Consider the following 20387-nt stretch of genomic DNA (forward strand, 5'->3'; position numbering starts at 1 on the left):
TTTCGTTTTGTTATAAAAGAAAAATAAACTTTTTTTCCTTATCCTTTTTCCATTCTCTTTTGCGCATCAACATCAACAACATCATCATCATCATCGTCGTCGTCATTGTCAATATAAATATCTTTCGTTGTTAGAAATAATATAGATGTAGATATATTTTTGGCATATATAAATAAAGGAGTTTTGGTAGCGGCGTAAAAAGTTTCGAAAAAAAAAGAATTCTTCATATTTTGTTCGGATGGGGTCAAAAGGGACTCTTTACTTCCTTCTCATTTTCCTTCCTTCTATTTTTTTCCTCGATGAAAAATTGCGATGATGCTGGTAGTCTCTCATTAAGGTGATGTTCCTTAATGAAATAATATTTTTCTTGTGCTTATTATTTTTGGATATGGGAAGGAGAATGAGATGGAAGGGAAAGACGACGAGTAACATCATAAACATAAACATTTTCCTATGTGCTTATTAATGAAATTATGAAAATTTGATAGAAAAGGTTAATAGATGTCGAAAAAGAAAGCAAGATGGGAACGAAAAGTGAATAGCACGTCATGTATGTGCTGTTGTTGCTACTTTTCTACAGCTTACCCTTCAATTTTTCTCTAATGAGTTTTTCATAGACTTAGAACTTTTATGGCTTCCACAAGCGAATTTGTCTGTTTTAGACACAAAATCAGCTTGAAGAGATTTTTATTCAGTGCCTGTTTCTAATTAAAGGATGAGTAAAGCTCACAGTAAATTATGTAAACTAGACCATCTTAGTGTCTATTTGCTGAAAATTCACAAACAAAATGGCCAGCATCTTAAATAAATACAGGCATCTGACAGAAATCTCACAAAATTTCTCTAAAGGAGCACTTTAAAAGCTCTAAAAGAAAAGTTTATAATTCAGGCAAAAAAAAAATGATGAGTCTAAAATGGAAGGCAAGTAAAGTTGGGGTAGAGTAGAAATTAAATTATAACAAGTACATGATTATGTGTGTATATGCATGATGGGAAAATGTGTTTTTAATGTATTTTTTTTCTGTGTGTTTGTTTGAACCTTAAATTTTTTTTTATTCCTACCCAGCAAAGGAACAAATTTTTTTGTCATCACAACAATTTCTTCTTGCCTCCCTAAATGAAAATTGTTGAATGACAAAATAAAAAGGCAAGGAAAATGAGAGGCTGAGTTAAAATTGAATTGAAGTTGAAGACTTGATTGAGCGAATATATATTTATAATGGTAAGCTTCTTCTTCTTTTTTTTCGGTTTTCTAACTTTATACAAAGAGCTGTTTTTAGATCCTTAAGAAGTCGCTTTCTTCTACTTTATTGTGAAAACTTTTCTACGGAAATTTATAAATAATTACAATTTTTTAAATTCATAAGTAAGAAGATTAATTTTTCTAAATTTGGCATAAATCTGATTGACTGTAACGACACCAATTATATCTTTAAGCTTCTCAAGCGGCAATCATGATGTACGCAATCATACAGTCAATCTATTAGCTAATTCATTTTATAAAAGAACTTGGAAGTTCAACTATATCTATTCAAATGAATCAAAAGACTTATGAATCTTCTCAGAAAAGAAATTGAAACTTTATTTCTTATTGAGAAGTTTGTACCTATCCTTTTGGGGTCATTCAGTAGTTACGGGATGTGAAAAATGAAAATTCCTTTTGTAGCATAAGTTCAATTTTCGATTGCTTGAATCATATCAAAATTTCAACTACCTTAAGAGGATGAGATGGGGGAGGGGGGTCACCTATGACTATTACGTAACAATTGGACGACCCCTTAATTAAAAACAAATAATTTGACTTTAAGAAATTCCTTTTCATTCCTCATCTTCATTAATATTAAAAGCTTTTAAATAACTTAACAAAATTATGGAACTTTTATCCTTTCACTGAGGAGAACAAGAAAAAAAAGCAGAAATTTAAAAAGTTTTTAACTACACCCACTCGAAAAAAAAGCACTTAAAACCATAAAATTTTTCCCATAAAATCTTTCTGTTTTTGAAAACTAGTAAAAAAGTCTTTGATGCTTTATTAAAAGGATTGTTGGAGCATATGCTGATCATGGAGCATGAATTGGTCAATAAAATTATTAAAATTGTGACATTTTATAATATTTTCCGCTTATTTTACCCAACAGTTGACTCTCAAGCTGATTGTTCAAAGGAACTTAGGGATATAGCATTATGGTATTCAAAAATTGAAGAAGGAAGAGATATCAAGCTGACTGTTTGAAGGAACACAAGGAAACAGCTTCTAGACTATATAATGATCTATTATGCTACAAATCCCCCATAACTCAATTCATAATCCTTGAATTTTCAGCCACTAATGCTTACAAATTCTCTCTTTTGTCACAAAGTCAGCAAGCACGACACAATAAAATATTCATTATGCAGTAGTTAACATAGACAAAATGAGTATTTTGTAACAATTTTGAAATCACGCTAGAAAGTTTCAACTCCACCAACAAATGTGTCATTCCAGTATTCTGTCTTTGTATATAAAAAAAGGCATCAACATAATAAAAATGGAATCATAAAATGAACAGAATATAATTAAAAATGTAGAAATTAAATACACAACGACAATGAAGGAAATTTGTAGAAATTACATTATTTCTCATATCCATTTCCACTTCTTCATCACATTACCGCTCGTGTTATTTCTGTTGTTATTATTACGAATTTCACTTATAATTAAAGCATAAATAATTGAAATCTCAATGTGAAAAGCGAAATGTTTAATTATCATCATTAAAAAAAAGCCTCTCGTTCAGTGTCTCACTGTGTACATATGTACATGACGGGGTTTTATGTATCATAACATTCACATCATTCACTGGATATGAATAACAATACAATAAATGATGTGCGGTATAGAGGATTCGATTTTATAGGTATGAACTGAGTTGAAGTACTTTTGTCCCGAGAGACGTGAAATTAAAAAGTCGTCCGTAATCGAAAGATTGCAAATTTTGTTATTCTGACCTACATTCAGGCTCTTTAAATTTCAACATACATTCATTCTGCTTATTTTCCGAAAAAAATTGAAAATCATGGGAATTTAAAACTTTTATCAGGCTAAAGTACTCGACAAAATGATATCCCTACATCTCCGGTGATGGCACATGGGAATCAAGAGGTTGGGAAAAGTGAGCATAAAATTTCCTTTTTAATTTCACTTCATTTCCCCTGCTGAGCGCAATAATTCATACAATTTTTTTTTCATCTTCTTCTTCTTCCTTCCCCCTTTTTTTCATAACTTGCCATTGCTATTTCTCGCGCGACATGATGATGACGCTGGCATGGCATAATACAAAGTATAAAATGAATGAATAAACAAATGTATAGAGAAGAGAAAATTACGGTTGGTGCCGCACGTTTGAATGCAGAGAGCATCCTTATATACTTTTTGACATGAAATCAACAATGGGAAAAAATAGCATGAAAATAATTATGAAAAATTATTCATTGTTTTCTTTAATTCTCAATGAATGAGACAAATAAATAGCATTGAGGAGGTAGGCAGTATTAAGTGCCTTTGTTTGTTGACTACAAAAGGTGAAAATTTTCTGTTAAGCATCGAAAGAATTTATTGTGCATGAGAATACTTCTATTCGCAGTAAAAATTGCTGATGAGATTCAAACTACCTACTGACTATGCCTTTTTTGTGGATTGGCTGAGGCTGGGAAAATTTAAAAAATTTAAATTTTTATTACAAAAAGGGATTTTTAGATACATTTTTATGGTAGTTAATTTACGCATTTTTACCATGTATTAAAAAGTTTCTCTCAACATTGGTGTGTAATGTCGTTTCCTATAAGCTGATTTTGTGAGACTTATTAAAATTTATGATACAAAACTTTGAGGCAGTCTCAGAAAATAATGAATAAAAGTCAATAGTTTCAAAGACGAACCTCAAATATGACAAAAAGTTTCTTAGAAATTCCACAGAAATTCCCTCAGGGGATATCCTCTTTATGTCTATAACACACATACACACACACACCCTGAATCTTATTAAAACTTCATGCTTCCCTAATCTTCTATCATGTACATCCAATGTATATGTGTATTTAAACTTTTGAATACATTAAAGTATGAAAAAACTGCCATGCATACCCTTGATTAGGGATTAAAAGGTTTTCAACTTTTACATCGATTGCTTGTGTCTGATATTCATGGGATTGTATCTTCGAGAAGAATTGTGAGAAGTGATAAAAAGAATCTGGGGAACTTTCGCTGTTTCCAACAAAAAAAAATTTCCTTTAATAGAAAGAAAAATTTTATAGCAAAAATTTATGATGTGATTGAAAAGTTTTATGATTTGTCATATAACCGTGCACAGATCGTTCACATGTGTGCTTGCTTCGGGAAATTTTCTGATGGGGGGAGATAATAATTTATATTGATTGAGTACCTCAATGATTGTGGAGCTGCGTATTTTTTTATGGTTTATTGGGAGAAACTCATTGGAATTATTGAAAAAATACATATTTTTTAAAGGAACTTATTGCTTTCTGCCAGAGTTGAGTCAACTCCGTGGTGTAGCCAGAGGGGGGTTATGAATCTTTTTCAATGGATCGCAAATATTTTGAAGATTTTTGGGATATATTCATGAATAATCCTAGTTAAGTGAAGATTTTATTCCAAATGCTGGAAGTAGAGGAGGGGGTAGTAAGGTATTGATCACAAACCCTCTTGAATGGGCCCTTGACTGAAATTAACTCAAATGGAGTCGGATTGAGAAATCATATTGACTTAAGGTGACTTGGAATCAATTAAATGAAAATGGCATCTCCTAACATATCTATAGGACACTATTCAGGTCGATTCTAATTCAAGCACTAGGTCAGTAAGGCTTTGTCATGGTGCCGGATTTAATTGAATCAGAGTCACATCGGTCCAGGGCCGGATTTTTGATTAATTAATCGATTTTCGCTAATTTCAGCAGTCCAGTTGATGACAAAAAATCAGTCTTGTGCTGCTCGGGAACATGATTACAGTAAGTAATCGACCCTACAATTTTAAAGCTGGCAATTCCTCCCAAAAAAATATGTTCTCAAGAAACAAAAACTTTTTTGTTTAATTTAATTGATAAACATATTCTGAGGATAACATTGCGTGTTTTTGTTCCATTAAAACTGAAAAAGGTCAGACATTTTAAATTTTCATTCTCATTAGCCAAAAGCCAAATTGTAAGTTAAAGGCACATACACAAAAAAAAAAATTGTTTGTTCTTTTAGTTAGATTGAAAGTTCAAGATAAAATATTTAATTTTTCGTCTTTTTCTGTATTTTAAAAATGGAAATTATTTTAAATTCTCATCAAGCTTCATTGGCAAGCACTTCTATAATAAGAAAAATCGTACCATTTTATTTTGGAAAGGAAAGTTTAATTTGCTTTGAGGTACAATTAAAATATAGAGTTTATAACAAAAGAAAAGTTTAAAATTTTCGTGAATGAGTGAAAGAGTTAAAGGATAAAGAAACTTTAATTTATGTTTATTAACCTTATTCCTTTTATAAATACTATAAATTGGATGTTTTGTAGCATAAATTTTTCTGAAAGAATAAACTTCAGATTTGGCAGCTTAAACTACATTTGTGAGTGCTTTTCTATAAAATTTATCGCTTCAGTAGATTATCTCAGAATTTTTTAATACTTAAAAGCTCTTTATCTTCAACTTCTATCGATAATCTTCCTGTCTATCTAACTTGCTTTGCATGATTCCTTTATCCTACTCAAAAAAAAAATTTCTCTTCTGTTCATAAACTGTTGTTAAAAGTTTTCATCAAAGTAATTAGTCAGTTTCCATTAATATTTTATGAAGCAGACAGGCTTTATTGAGTAGAATACATAGAGACTAAGATGATTGTAAGCATAAAGGAATATGAAAGTTCTATTCATTGAGATATAGACACTTTGTAGTTTTACAAGACTTATTTACTTTAAATTTATCTTAAAGACAGTTGTGGGCAACCTTATATTTTTCAGGGTACACCTTGGTAGTAAGTCCAGAGACGGTGTAAAGTTCATGGCATTTCCAAAAAATTCTGGCGACACTCGAGTGTTCAAAGGTTGTCCACCACTGTCTTAAAGCACAAAAGAATACCTACCGAGTCTACTGAATATGACAAGGGCTTACCATTGGGTAAAGTTAAGTCCCAAGTCTATGAATTTTTTAATGATTTAATGCTTGAAAATAAAAATTCAAGCTGATAATTCTCACGAGCCACGGAAAAATCAACATGACTCTAGATTAACTCAACGATTCAGGCATTACGCAAGTCATCCCAAGGTTTACAATCCCACAAAAATACATTACCGAAACAGTAACTCATTTTTCTCCAGGCCAAAAACCCTCAGAACAATAAATTTCACCGTTAAATGCTCGAGATGACATCAGAAAAATATAATTTTCCATTTATAAAATTATAATAGCTATTTAATTATTTTCCTATACATCCTCCAAATTAATTGCTCTTTATGCAAGCATAAATGAGAGCGAAAAATACAATAAAAGAAGCATTTTGTATGACTGAGCTTCTCCATAAGTTGTAAATTAATTTATTTACTACAGAAATATTTATATACTGTGAATTATTAATACTATTAAGTTTTTGTTTATGAGATTTTATTGTAATGCCTTTTTAAAGCTCCCTTAAAAAGTTTCTTTTACTTCCTTTTTTTTAGGGTTGGGCAAATATTCGAATATATTCGAATATATTCGCATATGAACAAAAAAATATTCGAATATATTCGAATACATATTCGAATATGCATTATTCAAAAAAATTCCGTTGCATTTGGTTTCTTCAAAGAGTAATTTCTAATCGCATTTGTGAAGTATGTAATTTCGTACAAAAGTTGATCAAAAATCCTTTTTTTGCTTATTTTAGGCAAAAAATTAGAAATTCTTAATAAAATTGCATTAATGCGTCATCATTCTTTCATAAGAGCATCATTCCAAGTCATAGATACATGTTTTAACACAAATTTACTAAGGTTTTATCTTTTTTTGCCAAAAATAAGCAAAAAAAGGATTTTATTTGATCAACTTTTGTATGAAATTACATACTTCACAAATGCGATTAGAAATTACTCTTTTAAGAAACCAAATGCAACGGAATTTTTTTGTATAATGCATATTCGAATATGTATTCGAATATATTCGCATAAAATATTCGAATATTTGTATTCGAATATATTCGAATACGATTTTGCCCAACCCTACTTTTTTTCGTAATGAGTCAGGGTTGCGAATGTGGGTTGTAGTTATGCGGCTGTGTTTTAAGATTATTTGTCACGTATCAGCTGTGGATAACTGGTTAATTTAATTTAAGTTATTTTTGACTCGAGCAGCATAAAGTGGGTTGTGGAACTCATGTAGAGCCAGTATGGTACCTTATGAACTCTAGTCTCTGACATCTGACTTTCTACTTGGCAAGGGAGCAAAAGGGTGACCTCAGAACTCCTGAAAAGATGCTGATGACAGAGAAAATGTTTCACTTGATATTGGAAATTGGCAGGTGGAAGAAAACTTCAGGCGACCAGCGAAGTAAGTAAGTAAGTTGCTCGGGAAATTAAATCTAATAGTTTTCGACTAGTTCCTGCATCTCTAGGACTCCCAACAAATGAGCACTTAAAAATCCCTTCCAAAATGGAATTAAGCTATCAACTCTGACTTGTAATAAACATCATACACTATATCTTAGGTCGTAACAATGGAAAAATGTTTACTAAATCATATACGATAATATTCTTCTATGTACACAATATATTCAAATAAACCCCAATCATCATTAGCAAAAGCTATAAAATTTTATGACAAACTCAACTTAAGTCGAAAGCACAAAATCGCAATTCTCTTTTTTTCGCCCCTTTTTTCTTCTTGTTCATTCGATTCGAGATTAAAGGGAGGAAATGTAAACACGAAGCATGGAAAATGGATTCATAATGAATTTGTGGATTAATAAGTGACGGTTGTAATGCGATCGTTTGATTACAGACGATTGATTTTCTTTTGTATTTCAAATAGCTGGGGAAGTGAAATTTTGAGGAAGTAATGTGAGCGACTCAACATGTTCGGATGGCATACTATACATGAATGCATGAAGATGCCTTAATTTCTGATTCCAAATCATTTTACACAGACCGTGTGCTGCTCGGGTCACACATTATCATGCTCAGATTGCGGCAAAATACCAAATCTAACTACCTAAAGTCAATTCCTTTGTGAATAATTTTGCAAATTAAAAACTTTCCTCGACCACTTTAGTTTTCAATTCACTAATTTGTTCCTGCTGTTCCTTTATGATAAGAATAACCATAATGCATTGCCGAAACGAGGGTAAAGAGCCAAATTGAATATTTTTTCCCATACTTTTGTTGTTGATAATTTCTTAATTAAAAATTATAATTATTTGCAATAATTAAAAGCTCCATAAAACTTTTGCTATGTTGTTCCTTCTTCCCAAACTTTATACATACAGTAGAGTTAGATAAAATAATCAATAAAATTTATGTCGACTCCATTTGGTTGGGTGAACCGAAGAGTAGTTTATAAGTATGAAAATCTAAACAAATGTTGTGTGTATTTAGATGTGGATGGAAGTGCCTCAAATGTATATCTTGATGTTGTTAAAATGTTATTTGCCGATGATGAGATGGTAAGTGTTTTTCCATTTGCGGTCTTCCTCACCCTCGTTACGAAAATAAAAAAAAAGTCGATGCTGCTTATGGAAATGAGAAGTTTGGAAAAATAAGCATTTTCGATTTTTGTCTATTTTTAAAAAGTGGCAAATGAGTTTGTGCCTTGTGGGGAAAGTTTGTTCATTTAGAGAATATGGAACCGAGTTGCTGGTGGTCAGTCTAATGCGCATTTATGGATGTTAAGGTCTGGTCACATAAAATTGTAAATTTTAAACAATGGAAGCTAAAAATTGAACCTTAAAATCACCTTAATACCTCCATTACTTTGATATTCAACAATCTCCAGATTGTAAGTTTTAGACATCTTGATCAGACAATCACCAGATTATTTCCTTCCGACCCAAACATTCTGACAAATTTTTCAGCATATTCTCCATAACCAACAAATGATGGGCAAAGAATCGTTCAACTTAATTTCCTTCAACTCTCATTTTCAAAATAAACTATGAAGTAAACAGGGTGAAAGTTACAGTTATGGCCACATATACCGCGCACACCACACGCACCCTATCTACTGATTGGAGAAAGTTTTTCTCTTTCGTTCAAGGCAAACAATCTGTTACAAATTTTATTTTATCTCTGCCGTAGCGCGGTTTTCACAGCAAAATTAATTTTTAAGGCATGGCTATAGACTTTAAGGCTTCTGATTTTACTAACAAACGTGCTCATCTCTTATTATCCCTTCTGAACCAATTATTCCTTTTACTTTCATGCCATCGTTCGATTTGAAACTTATTGTTGTTGAAGTCGAAACTTGTTCATGGCATTTTCCTTTTTCTTTATTTCCTTTACTTTCTCAAGTGATTTATTTGTATTTGTGATTTTATGTATTTTTATTAATAATAGATGATGTAAATGTATGTCTGTGTGTGTGTTTGCATGTTTTCATAATGTTTAATGTTTAACTTTAATGTCGAAAATGGAATGATCAAAAGGATTGTTACAGTTTATCTTAAAAGTTTTTCTTTAGGGGAAATGTATTGATTACTATTTTATCAAAAGCAGTTAATTCTGCTTGTAGGATTGATGGACATGAAATTTTCATGTCTATTATTGATTTTTCTTGGTAGTTTTATAGCCTTTTCGTCTATAAACTTGACAAAGTAGCAATAAATTCAGGAAAATTTCCTTCAATCAATAAAACTAGTTACATAGTCAGTAACTGTATGTTAAGATATGACAATCATATAATAATTCGTCGTTAGGCAACTGAATGTCTGTTTATACAGAGATGGGCTGGCAGGTAGTGGCAAAATGGTCCAAAATTCAATTGGGAGTCAAAAGCAATCTGCCGACCAGATACCAACCAGCTTTAAATGATACAAGACATAAGACAAGCTATTTCCATCTCTGTTGTTTCTATTGTCGTCCCTGAAAAATTGTGATGTAGCAGACTCGTTGCTAAGATATATTTTAACAATGTAATAAGATTTTACACGTTTAGCAACTGTCTCAGCTGTAACAATCCTTCATATCTGATGATTTATGATTTAAATAAATTAATCTACAACAAAAGTCAAGCAACTAAAAACACCTCAACTATAAAAAAGTTACAAATTTATAAAACTACACAAAAAATATAATAAATTACTGTAAATATTTCAACTATAACAACTATTTGCATTCATTTAGTGTGGCAGCAGCTTTAATGCATGGAAAAATGGAAAAAGTTGCTCTACTTGAGCTATGAATATTAATTTATAAAACAATAGATATTGAGTATGGCTAGAAATTTCATTTAGGTAGCACCTATGGATACTTCCAGTAGTGCAGCATAAATTGAATTGATTGAAAGTCCATATAATAATATAAAAATATTCAGGACATCTCTAAAAATTTTATTAATGAATATGCAAGTTGATGACAAAGTCAAGGGTGTCCAAAATTCCTTAAGCACATCCAACAATTTTCTAAGAAGAATTTCTTGAAGCATAAAAGTTCAATCTTCGATAATATTCCCAACATGATCTAAATTTCTGCCTGTTTCATACAATTGTAATTAATTTATGGAAGTTGTTATGAGACGATGGAATAATAATACAGAAGAAGACAACATAGACAATAATTTTGAATGCTTAAGGAAATATCGTCCATCGTAAGAAAGTAAACATCATTCACAACATAAAATGCCATAAGGATTTATGTCCACTCGACCTCTTCACACAATTAATCCCTCAACTACATTTGCCAGTATCATGTATATTGTATCTGAATTTTATAGAAAATTTGTGTATGTCATGTATGTATAACAACAATATGAATATTATAAACAGAATCTCAATTTTCATTCAGTACAATTGAATGAATGGTCCACAAAAGGAGAATGCATAGATACTGTACGAAAACTAATCAAATATGTAGATTGAAAAGGATGCAAATAGTTGTGTATATATAAGTATAATCAAATATGAAAATGTTTATAAGTTATTTACAAAATTATAAATGAAAGCAATCCCCTTATGACTAAGAATTCAATGAAAAGGTTCAATCATCGGCATCATGAGAATGTTGATGATCTTTGAACCAATCATCTTCTCTTACAAGAGAGGATTATGTAAAGGATGGACTTGGTGGATGTCTGGAATATAAGTCCAATCACCCATTTACAGTCGTATTGTTAATGTTAATAGGATTCATATAAATCTATGTTAAAATCGCATAATTTATTAGTTGTAAGTTAGTCCCTTTTAAATCACACCACCAAACAAAATATTACTGGATATCATTGGAAATAAGATTGACTTACCCTTTTCCTGCTTTCGTCGCTTGCGTTTATTGCATATTTTAACAGCACATATCGATAAAATAATGGCAACAATAAAGAATAATATACCACCAACAACGCCAGCTGTTATTGCTTTATGCTTAACACGCGCTGGAACTGGGAATTTAACCTCGTCGCTCGATTCAAAGTTCTTTAATGAATTTGCTATTACACGAAAATAGTATGTGCGTCCGCCTACTAAATTTTTCACTAAATATGACGTCTCTTCCGGCCGGATTTGACCGCGATTGAGTGTCTTCCATGATGCATCGGTACGATATTTAATTGTATAGAATTGAACTAAGTGTGCACGCTCCAGTGGCACCTGCCATGAGATGAGAAATCCATTCGGTATTTCTGTCACTGTTAAATTTCGCGGTTGACCTGGTTTCGGTCCTGTATAGTCATTTCATGTGATATTTGATGATGTTTATATCAGTCGCAGACGCAGTCATGATTTAACATTGAAAAATGTTTAGCACCAGCAGCAATGGCAGCATTATTGAATGAAATAGAGAACAAAAAAGAGAGAAAAATGATTATTATTTTAGAATATTTTGACATTTTAGATTCGTTCTTCCGTGACAATGTACTTATAGCTGTGATATGTGTTGTGTATGTGATTATGTAATTTTTTTAATTTTATTGTTATAGTTTCAATCATTTGTCTTTCAGTGTATAGCACTGTGTAGACAATAACGCGAGTGTGAGGATATATGTCTAGCTAATACCGTCTTGTCATGCTTGTTGTGGCTGAAAAAAGTCTTTTTTAATTTAATTTCATTCAATGTCATATTTAAATAATTACATGTAGACATACACATGAGACTTTGAGCAATGACGGAAAAATTTTTAATTTCCTTTTAAAATTTTCAATGAAAAGAGATTTATGGTAAAATGTTAACGTGATTATGACTAAAATGTCGACTACAGTCATTTGCAGATTTTCTCTCTTATAAATTAATTAGTGATCCACAAAGATTTATATATTTATAGCGGCTGCACTACCTCAAGGGGAATTTCAAATGAATTTATGCTTTTAGAAATATGTACATTAATTGATATCTTAATTATAATAATTTAACATTATATCAATCGATATCTGTTGTTCAGATTGACATGTTTGAGATAAAATGTCAATGTGTGTTATGGACGTGATGTTGATAATTTTAGTTTATGATGATATTTTAATTAATATAATCTTCCGGATTATGAGCATCACAAGAGTCAGTAGCAGCATTAATCGGAAATTGATGTAAAATATGCAGCCACAATCAGGTTCTGATTTTAATCCCATTATAAATCTGACAAAAATTCCTCCAAGGGTTGTGCCTTATAATTAATAAAAATCCAACCATGACAGCTTATCAACCATCCGCATTACATGCCTGTAACTGATGTAAAACGGAAATGAGATATTGGACTGTGAGCAATGAGACTCCCCCCATCATTATCATGATTATCGTGTCTCTGTTGAATTCATAAATAAATTTCTTTTTTCCCCCTTTTTTTCATAATTAATATTTATCTTTTCTATTTCATTTTGTAACTGAAATCGCATTAAAACATCCTTGACTACTGTTGAGGAATACGAATCAAGTCAAGAAAAAAAAAATCATGAACTTCCACACGACTGAATCGGGAATTTTTCTGCGCATTCAATGAATTTTTTCTTTTTGTTTTAAAGACAACAAAATGAGAAGTTTGAAGGCTAATTGCATGATGTAATGTCTTGTGCGCATTTTGATATCGACAGTCTATCCAACAGTCAGTCACTATAGAGTGAGGCATAGTAAGTATTCATCAAAATTCAAGAATAAAAGGAATGACTTTGAATTTAATTCAAAATGATGAAAAAGAGGGAAATGTCATTCAACCTACGACTTTTTCCATTCCATTTCTCATTCCTAAATCCTCACTTTTTATATCATCAACATTTATATATCTCTCTGTACTGTTGAAAATTCTCGACTATATATGTGTCGTGAAAGGAAGTACAAAAAAAAAAATAGAGAGAATTTTATTCCTTCATATTGCGGTGAGTTGAGGATTGAATTTCACAACTGCAAGTTTTATGAATGAATGGTTAATAAACTTTACAGTGGAAATTTTTTCATCTGCTTTTATTCTGGCTAAGCTTAGTTGTAGTTGAGGAAATTGAAGTAGGAATTAGAATAAATTTTGTCAGATTTTATAGTTTTGAGAACTTGATGGGATGAGCTTTAATTTTAAAGACTATAACTTGCCTGAATAGCACAAATTGGTAATCGGTCTAAGATCCGACACCAGCCAAGCGTGACTCTGGCATGATGTCAGATTGAAACCGAATTCATCATCAAGTCAGATTTACGCTGGGCTGACACAAGACGAATAGCATGCTCGCACTAGCTCTAACACCACGCTAGAGTCACGTAAGCCAGATCCTGGATATTTTGAACGATTAGTCGATTTGAGCTATTCGGATAGTGTGAATTAAGTCAAAACCAACGGTCAATAAATATTTGAAAAAATAGATTCCGAAACATCCGCAAGGACAATGATTCCCGTATTCAGGAAACTTTTTGTGAATGTGTGTACTTCCCATGTTCAATTGAACGAATGCTCTTTTATTTTACCACTATAGTACAATATCATGCATTTTTATGTCCTGTGTCTCCTCGGAATGGTCATGTATGATGCCTTATGATACTGCTCTTTGTGGATTAAAAAATTGTTATTATGTGTTCATTCTACTGCAACTTCTATTGCTGTAGCTTAGAAAGAAAATTTTTTCATGACTTTATGTTGATTGTAGTGGGGATTGTGGTCTTTGCAAAGTGAACAATTTTTAATTTACTTGAAATTTTCTGGTTGTGCTGTTTATTTTTTATTTTAAAAAAATCATTATTTGTCCTCGTTAGTCATACAATCAATACAGTCAGCATAATAAAGAACAAACAGCACAGCATTTATTTATGTTTAATTATTTAACGAGAAACAGTATTGCATTTAGAAAATTTATGGTTTGTTTATGCCAAATTACAGCAAATTATGCAAAACATTTTCTTGCTTTAATTCTCTCGAAATTCCAAACGACATAAAGTCCACAATAATTTATGTAATGTAACTAAAGAATTGCATTTTTTGTGAACATTTCTCTTGATTCCACAGAAATCAAAATTGCAGACTGAAAAAGTACAAAAGTTTTTTTTTTTTAATTTTTGTAGTTTTGAGTAACAGCAGGCAGGCAAGGAGTAAGTAAACATGCAAGGAAAAAATCAACACATAAATAAATAAATAAATTTGTTGATGCATATTATAGTGGCAGTTAAGTGGTTTGTAGTAAAGCACAAAAAAATTCAGATGTTTCAGTTTCTCTTTCGCAATTTGTTTGAGAAAAATAATAAGTTTGACTTAATGAGCACTAAAAACTAGCGTAGTGGTGAGCAACTTTTGCAGCGAGAAGTGGTTTGAGCTTATTTTTAGAATGTGTCTTAATTTGTTCAAATACTCTGCAAGTACTATGAACTATAAGACACATCATCACATCCATCAGTCAAAATGAACATCCAAGAGCACATCCATCACAAAATGAAGCTCATATAGGTAACCATACACAGAAAATAATTTTCATATTTCGTGAATAAAATATTTAATAACAATGAAGCTAGTTATGTGAAATTATATAGTCTGGGGTTAAGCCAAAAAAATGAGTATGATAGGAGCTTTTTATTCTGTGAATATGGGGTGGTTGAATAATGCAGTTCTGTAAGATTATTTACATAAATCAACAGCACGAAAACTTTCTTTCTCTCCAGACATTACAAGGAATTGAGAAAAAAAAGTGGAAACACAAATGTGCATAACAAACAGAATGTTGTGAATTTGTAGAAATGAGTAATGTGGTTTCTTAAATGTAATGCCATAATGGAAATGAAATATGTGTGCCTTATACATATGCAACAATTACAGCAAAGAATGTAAAATATGAAAAAAAAGTTCTGTCAAATAGAAAATTTCTATGTGGCTATGGAAGATGATATGAAAATGGAAGAAGATATGCAGGCACAAAATTTTATGCTAAGGATGAAAAAAATAAGGTTTAACTAGCTTATTTGTCGAGAGATTCGAATTTGATGATGTGGAATTTCTGTAAACTGTAATGTCTTTAAACTTTAATTATAATGGACAAGAATGCCGAAATGATATTATTGTAATTGGCTCATGATACAACTTTTGTTTTAAAAAGTCGGAATCCAGTGCTCTTATAAATATATTAGGGGCTATCCATAAATGATGTTCAACTTTAAATGTGGCATATTGGGTCTTTGGACAGTCTATACAATTTTATGATGAATTTTAAGTATTTTACCAACTTTACTGGCTCTGATTGACTCTTAAGCTCATTATCTGCAATATAACCTAACATTTGGGCAGGTTCAGCTTTAGAACCATACTCTAGCCTACCCCCTAAAAAGCTCAATATCCATTGATGGACATCATTTATGAATGACCCAAAATATCTAAAGCATTACTTTGAAAACCCCAAAAAACAAATTTGAAAACCTTTTAAGCTCAATTTGCATCAACACCATATCCCTTGATACTTTTAAAATAACCCTTTCATATTATTCTATCCAAAAAGCTTTCAAGCTTAATTTCCTTAGCATGAGAATTTTTATCATATTCACACACATGCACAAAAAATATGTTTTTTAAAAAATCATAAGTATGTATGATATAATGGAATCTCTACCTGTTGGTTTGAGTGGCATTAGTGGTGTCTTTGTGTCTTTAAAATTACCAACATCTGGAAGCAAAAAGCATGATAAAAGCTAATGTTTTGAATTCAAAAATAATAAAAAAAGAGGAAGAGATGTGTGCTGAATTTTTACGAATAGATGAGTGGGAAATATTTATGAACGAAAGTAGTTTGCAGCTCCAAAATTGATTGGTGAATATTAAATAACTACAAAAATGTTCCGTTTGGGAGAAATAAAAGGAACTGATGAACATAAATCGACAGAACATTTTTTTCATCAAATTGAGAGAACTCTTGCAAGATCCCGTAATGTTAATGGATTACTCAATTTTCATGAGTACTTTTTTTAATCCAATAAATCATCCGACATAACAAATGTAACACTTTAACTGCACAATTGACAACTCTCATGACTCCATCCATACAGCAATAACAGCAATAAGAATGTATCAAAAAAATCGAAAAACAAATGAAATTTTTGGGAGTCGATTGAAAGGCGTACATGAGGAAATCTACAATTTCCACATCGTTCCCTCCGTCCACAGAACTAGTCGATATGTATATGCATGCAAAAAAATAGCTGTATATAAATTTTCTAACAAAACAACAAGTTCAGCAGACAGGCAGCAATTTTTTCTTTTTTTGGATAGGAAGGAGAAGGGAAACGAACATTTTCGCATGAAAATAAATTTGAGGGCACATCATTATGTAGAATTATTTGAAAATAAATTTTGTAGTGCTACAGCAACTGCCATTTCTAACTGCCTGTTTGCGATGTTATTTTGTGTCTATCTTTTTCTCAATAGACATTTTTAGCATGGTATGCCTGCCCTTAGGTCGAATTTTTGGCGGAATTTCTAACTGCTTATCTAAACATCCAATAAGAATCTAACACAAATGTCTATAAATTACAAAAAACTTTGTCCTCCAAACTAGAACTTACTATCATTAAACAAAGATAATTCAGAATTCCATTTTAAATTATTTTAAAGTTTATCCAAGGACAGTTCCTTGAACATTTTATCTGTGTATGCGTTCACATAATGTGTGTGCAGATAATATTTTGGAAAAGAAATTTGTGTGTCAGGTTTTGGCGCATATATAGGTTATATATGTATGTAGAGTGAATGAATGAATAGAGTGGAAAAAGCAAATAAACAAGAAAATGAGAAAAAGAATGAAGAAGGAAAAAAGAAGATTAATGGAAAGGAGTTTTTGCCCTCATACAGTATTTTTCTTACGCTTTTTAAGGATTAAGCTTGGAAGGTAAATAAGTGAGTTACTGGGATCAAATTTGTCTGAGTGGGGTATGAGCAGAAGTCGAGGTTGATTCGTTTTAAGCTGTCGGCTATAGTCGGATAAAGTCGGGTATGATCGGCTTAGGTCGGCTAAAGTCGGTTAAGGTCGACTTAATTCGGTTAAGGTTGTCTTCAACCTCTGGTTATGAGACATCCAATTGATCGGCAACATTGTATATGTTCTCCTAAAAGAGTATACCGAGAGTATCAATATAATTGAGCATGCTCCTTGTCTGTACGGGTAAAGAATTGTTTGAGTCACATTGACCTAGTTACATTTGTGTCGATCGGATATAAAGCACTGAAAACTTAATAATCTCCATGAATATGCGCTTTAAAAACTTCTAATTTCACCATAATCAATGTTCGAGATTAACAAGCCCTTTCCAGATCGAACATAACCTACACCATTTTCAGTCTCTTTTTCTATACAGAGCTTACATGTATGGTAGTATGTACATTTTCCTGATTCCCGATTGATAATCTCTTTGAGTGTTCAGCAGTTTTGTAAATGGTTTCATTTTAAGACAGCTTTTGATATATTACTTGAAAAATAAAAATGTTTAATGGATGGAGATGAAAATTCTGCTCGATTACACGAATAAAAGGCAGTTTTGGAATAGGAAGAATTGAAAGGAAAAGAAAAATGTGTGAGAATGAAGTAAAGTGGGAGGACAAGAAAAAGCTGTTATTTGCTTTTTATGTACTTTTTTTTTCCTCGATTCATTCTTTTATGCCATTTCAGTTCCATCGTGGATGTGTATTTGAAGGTTACACAGCCACATCGTGGAATCAATGAGAATTAAGAGAAAAGGAGACATTTTATGATATTCAATAGAATAGGAAATGGAAATGGTATGAAATAATAATGTCTGCAATTGAAGTCTTGTCATTTATTGATTCCAAATTGATTGGATGTGAAAATATTGAGATATGAATTGAATGTGACCATTTATGATAAGGGATGGGTGACAATTTCCTGACAAATTATGTTCTGCAATCTCTTAAATATCTTTAAGGCAGAATCAAATTTATTTTTTAGTCTATAAAGGCACAGACGCTTATTTAATCATGTAGAAAAAGGAAAAATCATAATTTTCAAACTTTTTTAATTACTTTGACCCAAACGGATGAAAATTTTTCATTAAAATCTCTATCAAAGGTCAAAATATTTGGGTCAGCATGAAAAATGGAGTAGCTTTGATTCATCCTCATTTCGGCTGATTACTCAAAACTATACATCATGGAACTAGATGACTTTACAAATTATAGCTTTAATAATTCCATGAAAAATACATTTCATATCAGAAAATTAGCAGAAAAAGGAAATTTATTCCGATTTGGAGTGAGTAACAATACAAAAGAACTAAATTAATGGAAGTAGGTCAATAGCATGTTGTTAATTAAATCAATAAGGAATCAAAAATGAGGCAAAAAATCCCCAAAATTTCTACTCGATTTATATTTTCAGCTGTTTTACAGTTATTGCTTGAGTTCTCCGTACCAATGCATGATTGCTGGATACATTTCAGTGCCGACATTCAAACTCTTAGTTATAGCTATAAACTTCATCCTACAACTTTGATCTATCAGTTTCAATTAGACTAAAAGAGTAGAGAAACCACTTTCAAAAGGGGCTGAATTAAAAGCAGCAACAGAAAGCGTAAGAAGTTAAAGAAAAGTGGATGGAGGTAACAGAAGTAGTAAATAAACAAGTTGAAGCTGTAGTAAAATAAAAAGTGAATTATTAACCCGCAAATGAAGCAAATGAAAAGGAATAAAATATTTTTCAATGTTGGCAGAAATGTAAGAAATAAAAAAGGCTGTCCCGACCGCATGATATAGCCGCATAGCAAATAAAAAGCAATTTTTCAACTGACTTCGCCTGCTGCCGTCTATTTCCTTTCACTCACACTCTCAATGTCACGATGTAGAGTGATTTAATAAGCAAATTTTCTTAGCAATTAAATGATATTGAAATTAATGGATTGTGAAAGAGAAACCGTAAACAGGAACATGGGAGGAAGTTGTAAGAGATTCTTGGTGGCTGTAAGATATTGTTGGAATCAGATGGTTTGCATTTTTGGTCAACAACTTTTTCATTAATGGATGTTTTGATGGAGTTATATGGTTTCATTCAAGTTAGCTTTTTGGATGGCACACGTCACTAATAATTACTAAATGTGTGCCATGTGGACAACGTTATACTTAAATGATGCCATACTGAGTACAGTTTTGAACCTAAAAACAATGTGGATGGAATGAAAACTCAAAAATATGTTGAATCCCTAACAACAACCTCGTTCACATAACATCAAACTTCTCGTTTGATCTAACAATGCCAATTTACATGAAAAAAAATGTTCAAATTATAAAACATGCGGAATGTGAATAGAAAGGAAAAGGAACATTTGAGCTGGAAAATTGCAACAAAAAATGATGAATAAAAAATGTTTATGTGCACGTGGAAGGAAGTGATGATGATAAAAATAAAATATAAAAAAAATTCGTTAGGAATTTATGAAAAGCTTAGATACACATACAATCATAGACATACAAAATGCGTACAGAACATAATAATGGTACAGTTTATTTGCACGTGGGCCATACCGTAACCGACAATTTTGATTTATTTTAACGTTCGTTTGAAAATATTTGTGGGAAATTTATTGTAAATATTTTATTTATGTTGTATTTGTATAGCTTTTTCTGGTCTTGAAACGATGAATGATAGGACTATGGAAGGTAAGAAGCTTATGGTTGGAATTTTACAAAAATACTGTAGAATTAATTGTTTGAAAATCGATAAATTTAATTTTCTTGTTTCAATTTTTAGTCCAAATTCTCCCCTAAAAAATCTGTGTCTAG

The 20387-nt window shown here is 31.5% G+C and overlaps 1 protein-coding gene across 5 annotated transcripts in view; it reads right to left on the reverse strand.

Annotated features, from left to right (window-relative positions):
• Positions 1–20387, reverse strand: part of LOC139087729 (protein turtle-like) — a 102433-nt gene that overhangs the window by 17368 nt on the left and 64678 nt on the right. For 4 of the 5 annotated variants that reach the window (XM_070636627.1, XM_070636629.1, XM_070636625.1 and 1 more), the window contains one exon: positions 11463–11876. In XM_070636627.1, coding sequence (XP_070492728.1) covers positions 11463–11876 — 414 coding nt within the window. Of the gene's footprint in view, positions 1–11462; positions 11877–16215; positions 16270–20387 lie in introns of all 5 variants that reach the window. The other variant, XM_070636628.1, reaches the window with a different exon arrangement.

This window comes from Chironomus tepperi, unplaced genomic scaffold (assembly GCF_022539635.2).
Source record: "Chironomus tepperi strain 1889 unplaced genomic scaffold, CSIRO-AGI_Ctep_v1 contig_137, whole genome shotgun sequence".
In the NCBI taxonomy this organism is placed as follows: Eukaryota; Metazoa; Arthropoda; class Insecta; order Diptera; family Chironomidae; genus Chironomus; species Chironomus tepperi.